The sequence below is a fragment of the Coturnix japonica genome, chromosome 2 (genome assembly GCF_054131305.1).
Source record: "Coturnix japonica strain WE chromosome 2, WE-NBRP24, whole genome shotgun sequence".
NCBI classification, from domain to species: domain Eukaryota; kingdom Metazoa; phylum Chordata; class Aves; order Galliformes; family Phasianidae; genus Coturnix; species Coturnix japonica.
Window position 1 is genome coordinate 88,219,026 of NC_140664.1, and position 8,828 is coordinate 88,227,853.

At 45.3% G+C, this 8,828-nt stretch overlaps 1 protein-coding gene across 2 annotated transcripts in view; it reads right to left on the minus strand.

The window, feature by feature from the left end:
• The window catches only part of SRD5A1 (steroid 5 alpha-reductase 1), a 16,886-nt gene extending 8,147 nt beyond the window's left edge, over positions 1-8,739 (minus strand). The window contains exons 1-2 of one of the 2 annotated variants that reach the window (XM_015854373.3): positions 8,369-8,739; positions 7,199-7,365 (exon numbers count right to left, since the gene is read on the minus strand). In XM_015854373.3, coding sequence (XP_015709859.1) covers positions 7,199-7,365; positions 8,369-8,682 — 481 coding nt within the window. In that variant the 5' untranslated portion in view covers positions 8,683-8,739. The remainder of the gene's footprint in view (positions 1-7,198; positions 7,366-8,368) is intronic. The other variant, XM_085537933.1, reaches the window with a different exon arrangement.
• Positions 8,740-8,828: the final 89 nt, after the last annotated feature.

Below are 8,828 nucleotides of genomic sequence, written 5' to 3' on the forward strand. Positions count from 1 at the left end.
AGGAAAGATATCTTTTCAGAGTCGAGCTGGAGCCTGGCCTGAGATGGAATACTGTTGAGAAAGGCATCCGGTATTTGAGAGAAACAGCCATAGTGGAAATGCTGTACGATCCCACATTTGTTTCTAATGATCCACACCAAGACCATGATTCTGAGAGAGTAAAGAATACACCTGAAATATGGCAGAAGCTCACAAGAACAGCAGCGGAGAGGTATGCCATTTCATGGGTAGCAAAAACCAATAGATACAAAGACCTAGGCAGAAGACTCCCTATTTTAGAACTGATTCTTACACTTCAAAACTTGGAACAAAAATTACCACAATCCCATGCCTCCATATCAGCCATCTGCCAAGTAGCAGAAAGACTAGATAAAATGGAGAAGAGCCAGGATGGCATGCAGGAGGAAATGTCCCCGGTGATTAATCGTGATGAACCTGTGGCAGTAACAGAAACACCTGATGAAGATCATGATAATCAAAAGAATCTGCTGAAGGAGCTGGTCAAACTGATCAAAGTCTCAGCTGTTAATGGCAAACAACCCCAGTTCAAGCAAATGACCGTAGTAAATTTATGTCTAATGCTGCCCTGTGGAGCTACTTATGTGAGCATGGAGAGGACATGAAGAAGTGGTATGACGAACCCACTCCTGCACTACAAGCATGGCTGAAAGCACTACAGAGCAGATCAACCACTACTGACGTTGTTCCAGTTACTTCAAGCAACAAACAGAGAGGCCCTGCCCTCAGCCAGGGGAGGGAAAAGGATAATAGAATGTATTGGACTGTGTGGATTTGATGGCCTGGCACATCAGAACCACAGGAATATAAAGCACTGGTGGACACTGGTGCCCAGTGCATTCTGATGCCCTCAAGTTATAAAGAGACAGAACTGATTTATATCTCTGGGGTGACTGGGGAATTGCCTGTGTTGGAGGCAGAAATAAACCTCACTGGTAAAAACTGGCAGAAACACCCCATAGTGACTGTACAGGGGGCTCCGTGCATACTCAGTATAGATTATCTCAAAAGGGTGCATTTCAAGGATCCCAAGGGATACTGATGGGTTTTTGGAATAGCTGCTATGGATACAGACAACACTGAGCAGCTGTCTGTCTTGTCTTGCCTGTCAGAAAACCCGTCTGTTGTGGGGTTACTACAGATAAAAGAGCAGAAGGAACCAAATGCTAGGAAAATGGTGCATAGACGACAGTACCACACCAACAGGGATTCTTTGCTCCCCATTCACAGGCTGATTCATCAGTTAGAGAGTCAGGAGGTGATCAGCCAAACCCAATCACCATTTAACAGCCCCACATGGCCGGTGCATAAAGCCAGTGGAGAATGGAGGCTGATGGTAGATTACTATGGCCGGAATGAGGTCACACCCCCACTGAGTGCTGCTGTGCCAGACATGCTAGAACTCCAGTATGAACTGGAGTCAAAAGCAGCCTAATGGTATGCCACCATCGACATTGCTAATGCCTTCTTCTCCGTTCCATTGGCCACAGAATGCAGGCCACAGTCTGCTTTTACTCGGAGGTGTGTTCAGTACACATGGAACCGTTTGCCCCAGGGGTGGAAACACAGCCTGACTATTTATCATGGACTGATCCAAAACAAAACAGGGCAGTGCTCCCAAGCACCTGCAGTACATCAATGACACTGTTGTGTAGGGTGATACAGGAGAGGAAATCTATAAGAAAGGAGAGCAAACAATTCAAATTCTTCTGTGTGCCAGTTTCACTATTAAATGAAACAAAATGGAGGGACCTGCCCAGGAGATTCAGTACCTAGGAGTAAAATGACAAGATGGGCTTTGTCACATCAAGGAGATGTGATTGACAAAATCACCACTATGTCTCCTCCGACTAGCAAGAAAGAGAGATAGTCTTTTCTGGGTGTAGTGGGCTTTTGGAGGATGCACATCCCAAACTACAGCCTCATAGTGAGCCCTCTCTATCAGGTGACATGAAAGAAGAACAATTTCACATGGGGTCCTGAGCAGCAGAAGGCTTTTGAACAGATTAAACAAGAAATAGCCCATGCTGTGGCCCTGGGGCCAGTACGGACGGCACAGGATGTAAAGAACATCTTCTACACTGCTGCTGGAGAGAAAGGTCCCACTTGGAGTTTGTGGCAAAGAGCCTCAGGAGAGACCCGAGGCCAGCCCCTGGGATTTTGGAATAGAGCATACAGGGGTTCAGAAGAGGGCTACACTCCAACCAAAGAGGAGATCCTAGCAGCATACTAGGGGGTTCAGGCTGCTTCTGAAGTAACTGGCACTGAAACACAGTTCCTTCTGTCACCCCAATTTCCAGTACTGAACTGGATGCTTAAAGGAAAGGTTCCCTCTACTCATCACACCACTAGATGCTACCTGGAGTAAGTGGATTGCATTGATTACACAACAAGTATGGATGGGGAACCTCAGTCATCCAGGAATCCTAGAGGTGATCATGGACTTGCCTGAAGGAAAAAAAGTTTGGAGTATCACCAGGAGAAGAGGTGTCACATGCTAAAGAGGCCCCACCATACAATGAGCTACCAGAAAATGAAAAGAAATATGCCCTATTCACTGATGGATCATGTTGTATTGTGGTAAAGCATCGCAAATGGAAAGCTGCTGTGTGGAGCCCCACACAACAGGTTGCAGAGGCCACTGAAGGCAAAAGAGAATCAAGTCCGTTTGCAGAGGTAAAGGCTGGCCTTAGATGTTGCCGAACAGGAGAGGTGGCCAATGCTTTATGTTTATACTGACTCATGAATGGTGGTGAACACCTTATGGGGGTGGTTACAGTAGTGGGAATAAATTAACTGGCAGCGGAAGGTTAAACCTATTTGGGCTGCTGAACTGTGGAAAGACATTGCTGCCCGAATAAAGAATACAATTGTAAAGGTACAGCATGTGGATGCTCACATGCCTAACAGTTGGGCTACTTAAGAACAACAAAACAACCATCAGGTAGATTGAGCTGCCAGAATTGATGTGGCTCAAATAAACTTGGTCTGGCAGAACAAGGGTGAATTATTTCTAGCTCGATGGGCCCATGAGACCTCAAGCCATCAAGGAAGAGACCAAGGAGTGGACTTAACTATGGATGCTATTGCACAGGTTATTCATGACTGTGACACATATGCCATGATTAAACGAGCCAAGAGGATGAAGCCTCTTGGGTTGGGGAAGGGCGATGGCAAAAGTATAAATATGGGGAGGCGTGACAGGTTGATTATATCACCTTGCCACAATCTCGCAATGGTAAGCATTATGTGCTTATCATGGTGGAGGCAACCACTGGGCGGCTTGAAGAATTTGCAGTACCCCATTCTACCGCCTGAAACACCTTATTAGGTCTGGAGAAGCAAATCTTGTGGCAACACAGCACCCCAGAAAGCATAGAGTCTGATGATGGGAATCAATTCAAAAATTCACTTGTACATATTCAGGCCAGAGAACATGGCATTGAGTGGGTTTATCATATCCCCTGCCACACACCAGCTTCTAGAAAGACTGAATGCTACAGCAGGTTGTTAAAAACCATGTTGAAAGCAATGAGAGGCAAAACATTTAAGCACTGGGAGAAGCATTTGGTAGAAGCCACCTGGCTGGTAAACACCAGAAGATTGGTCAGTTGAGAATGTCCTACACAATCCAACTCCCTACATACTGTAGAGGGAGATAAGGTTCCTGTAGTACATATAAAGAATGTGTTGGGAAAAGCAGTTTGGGTCCTTCCAGCTTCTGGAAAGGGCAAACCCCTCCACAGAACTGTTTTCACACAGGGACCTGGGTGCACTTGGTGGGTGCTAGAGGAAAAATGAGGAGATCCAGAGTCTACCATAAGGAAATCCTATGCTTAGGGAGTGCAGTCAGTGATTCCATGTATATAGTTATATATGTACATATAACACATTAATTATTGTTTATCAGACACTGTTTTATCAGGACGCCGCTTTGCAACACTGGAGGCCCGGGTCTGAATCCCCCTGTGGTGCAAGTGGAAGAAGTGCCGCTCTGCTACACAGGGGCTTGAATCTCGGGGGTTGGACTTGATGATCTCTAAGGTCCCTTCCAACCCACACCAGACTGTGATACTGTGACATATATAACACATTTTAATTATTGTTTGTTCCTACACAGATATAGCTTAAGCAAGATGCGGTGATGTGAAATACAGGGCGGAATATTGTGGTTTTATGATTTCTGATGTTGATATTCCACATCAGAACAACATGCAAAACAGTGGCAGTCAAAGAATTAACATCCTGGTTCCATGTTACCTCCATTGGGGGCATTCTGGATTCCCAGAGGACTTGGCACAAAGAAGAACAGTGGTAGGAGTCCAGATTGGACCTCAGCCACTCTGCCTGGGGCAGTCTCAGATCAACGTGCACATGCTTTGCTCACACTGTCCTGCTTTGACTCCTACTTTGGATACTCTTGTCTCCCTCGTTTTGTTTGCTCTGGTTACATGTAGTCAATTACCATTCCTCCTCACATCCTTGCCGTTGTATTTTCTCTTTCTTAGAATTATCTGCTGGCTCTCCACCCTTCCCCCTCTCCCAAAGCACATGGCCTGGGGCCAGCTGGGTCATAAGGCTTTTTTTTTCCCCCCTCCCCCCCCCTTTTCTCATTTGTCTCTCCTTTTTCTTTTTGAGGGGCCTGTTCCCCCCTGTCATGGACTTGCATCTAGGGAGAGCCCTGTGACAAGTATGTTCTCAGAACCACAGGATCCACCATGAAATACAGATGACCTCTCAAGACACGTGATGCAGAAATTGGAGCTGGACCTGATGATCCTTACCAGTCCCTTCCAACTCAGGATATTCTATGAGTCAAGAGGAGTTTTTCATCCATCAAATTAAGGCTTCATGTAATACTAAAACACTTGCATAAGGACAGTTTCCTGTTTATTACGTGTTCGCTGCTCTTGTTTTTCCAATCACCCCTGCCCACATAGGATCTGTCTTCCATAAAAAAAAAATACTCCTGCTCTGCAGGCTATTTCAGATTGACAGCACAGTAAATGCCTTCTGACTCACCTCCCAGTTCCAGGTTTCAAGAATACATAAAGCAAGTTGCTGTATAGACTCAATAGCTAGGCCAGCTTCCATGGCCCATGCTCCCTCCATGGCTACTCTGTATACAGTGCAAAGTAGGAACATGTTGCCCCACTCACAGGGTCAGCTGTCAACATCCAAAAGCAACTGAACAGGGATTTAAAGTAACTAGAAGAGACATAAGATATACTGCAAGAGTTTGATAAAGCTAACACAAGCCAAGAAAAGAAGGACTTACTAACTGGAAGTACACACAACTTAGAAAAGAGCACTGATGTGAAAGGGGATAACTGTCTGCAGGTGACTGATTACATGTGCAGGTGCATAGGACCCTATTAATAGCATCAACCTATGATTAGCAATACAGGAAATACATATAAAAACACATTCTAAACTAGTACTACCTGCAAGCAAAATTTGTACACTTTCACAACTGAGGGCAGCTGAACCTAAATATTGTCATTTATTAAACTTGTATCTTTCAGAAATATTTGATAAAAGAGCATTCAAAAAAGCAAAATCAGAAAACAATTTTAAAAAAATAAAATAAAAAGATGAAGACAATTAAGGAAGATCTAAGTAAGGCTTATCACACAGCATTTAAGAAGATCTTGCAGTAAGGAGGCATTAATTTATGTCTCATGGCTCATGATCTCAATGCAGTGCTGTAAACATCTTTTGCTTAAGGCACTGGATTAGAATACCAGAAGCTGAAGTTCCGTACTCTGTATTGCACTTGTCTTTACCAGTTTAGACCAGCTGATCTTTTGATCTTTTTATTGTTGGAACCAAGTGTAAGGAGATTGAAGTTTCAAAAGCACTGAGAGTTCCAGATACACCCATCCAGCTGCCTACCTCCCTCTGAAGTTATCATCCCCTTGTACCTCATGTTCTCCATTTAATAGAGCACATACAGTACTTCTTTCTAACCTTCAGAAGATGAGGAAATTTAAATAGCTTAATCTCAGTCAATACAGAATTTAGCACAGTGATCCTCTGTTGCCATTTACAATAACACTGCTGTAAAGGCCAAGCTTCCCTATTCTTGCTGTACAAAGCATGAGAAATCTGTGAGCAACACTAACTTGCTCTGACTCTAGAAAAGAAAATATTCCAGCTTATCTTCAGACCACAGAGACCCGTCTTTAAAGAGTATCTTGGAAAATGGCATTATAGAATCACAGAATGGCTTGGGTTGGAAGGAACCTCAAGGATCATTAAGCTCCAGCCCCCCCACCACAGGCAGGGCCACCAGCCTCCACATTTAACACTAGACCAGGCTGCCCAGGGCCTCATCCAACCTGGTCTTGAACACCTCCAGGGACAGGGCACCCACAACCTGTCTAAGCAGCCTGTGCCAGCACTTCACCACTCTCTTGGTAAAGAACTTCCTCTCAATATCCAACCCAAATTTTCCCTCCTTTAACATTTCCCCTTGTCCTGCCATTATTTACCCTCATAAAAAGTTGACTCCCCTTCTGTTTGTAGGCTCCCTTTAGGTACTGGGAGGCTACAATGAGGTCATCTTACTCTCAATTACAGGCTTGGCTCCAAGAGCCATATATAACCTCACTTCCTCATAGGGCTGAATGATCAACCTCATCAACTTATCCTTGTGATGCAGTCTTGCTCTCTAAGAAAGTACATTTGTATTACAACCATGTCTTTTGACATTAAAATTGGTATGGAGCTATTCATCAACTGCCATAACTCCATGAGTTTGTTTTGTTTGACCATGTAGAAACTTTCAACATCCATGACATCAAGAAACACGGAATTTTAGATTAATCAGCATGTTATGTGGAAAATCTCCGATTTGTTCTAAACCTATAAGCTGCAAGTTCCACTAAAGGCCTCAATACTGAAACAATATATTCTTTTTCACTGTGGCATTGAAGAACAAAGTATGTTCACCTAGTGCTGACATGGAGGAAATATTCTCAGTTCACAGCTATAAAATAAAACCTGAAAAAGCTTACAACTATACTACTGCAAACAAGATAACTAAGCTCACTTAGAATGCTGTGGAAAAAAATACAAAAGTGTGATTGAAGATACTATAACATTAAAAAAGAAAAACACCTGTGAAGATAAAGAGAAATTGCTACTCCTAATGTTCTCATCGGATATTTTAACTCACCTGCAATGAAACAAGGATGTTTTAACCAGTCTGAAGGGTACTCTGCATAGGTGCTTAAGCTTCGGCCTTGCAAGTATCCATTGTATATACAGAAGAGAAGTGCTAGTAGGAAGGTGAAAAACGGTGTCGGCTTTCCTTGCCGGATCAGAAAAGGAAATATGAGTGCCCTAAAATGAACGAGGAAAGAAAATATGTTGTATAAATAAAGGATGCTTGCAGCATCCAGACTTGCAATCCACAAACCATATCCTGCTTGCCAAGTTCTCAGCAGTCTTTGATCCCAGTTCAGATGGAAGGTTACACTTGCTTTAGCACCTAAACATTCAATTTGTTGCCTAAGAAGAGTTAAGGAACTGGTCCTCCCCCAGTCACTTACAGCAGAAATTTTGAGCTTCGTATCCAAAACAATCACTCTGATAGGCGTGGTAAAGACAAATGATGTTGAACACAAGACCGAATGTTCTCCTTTGTTCCTCAATTCTAAGTGGTATATTCAAGCATTCTGAAATGCACGCGGTCTCATAAACACTACACAAAAAGCCTATCAGGATTTTCAGGTGATAACATCAATGTGAAAAACACTGTGGTAGATAACAGTACTTTTACCTAACCAAGATACTTTGCTGTCATCCTTACCTGTATGGAATAAGGCACCATAGAGTGTCACTGGTTACAGGAGAAGCGAAACTCCAGTGGTTTGAGAGGTAAAGAGTAACAAGTTAATTAATTAACAGGGTTATTCTAAGTGTGCAGCACTGTGCTGCAGTACAGCAAACCAAAGCTGATGAGAGCTATCTTCCAATAAACCACCATCCACAGAACAGTCCCACCAGCATTATACAACCAGAAAAATGACGCTGCCACACAACATCTGCTTAAGCTTCTGCTTTCTGTTTCCCAGCTTTATCTATAAAGGAAAGGCAGGCTGGGATCCCATTCCAAAGGAGATCTCAGCCTTCCATTCGTGCTTTTACGAAGGGAAAGCCGGGGAGCAGAGGCACAGCATCATCCTTAGAGCCACCAGGTCAACTCACAGCACACCGCAAGGTCTCCGCACCAGGAAAACCGCCATCCCACCATAGTAACCCGGGCTCCAGTCAGCACTGCGCTGAAAGCCCTTAGAGTATCGCTGCCCCATTTCATCCCGCCCCGATCGGACAGCGCCAGCACCTGTTGACGTAGTGCAGGACGAAGCAGAGCAGCAGCACGGCGTTGGGCAGCCGCCATGAGGGGATGCAGGCGGACAGTGCGAGCGGGACGATGAGCGCGGGCAGCTCCTGCAGCAGCCATGCGGGCCGGGCGGGCAGCAGCCAGCCGAAACGGCGCGACGAGTAGCGCCCGTAGGGCATGGGGATGAACCGCAGCAGCAGCGCCGACACGGCGCCGAGCGCCACCAGCCCGTAGGACAGCAGGCCCAGCAGGCGCTGCTCCCGCGGGCCCGCTGCCCGCTGCCAGAAGGTGCAGAAGGAACATCCACCTGCCATGTCGCGATACGCCCCACTGAGCCGCCCCGCCGCATCTCCATTCCTCGGGCAGCCTGCGGCACGCCCTGCGACATCACGGACCAATCAGCCTAGGGGGCGGAGCTTCGAGCCTCCCGCTGATTGGTGGAGGAGACGGGAGGCGGGGT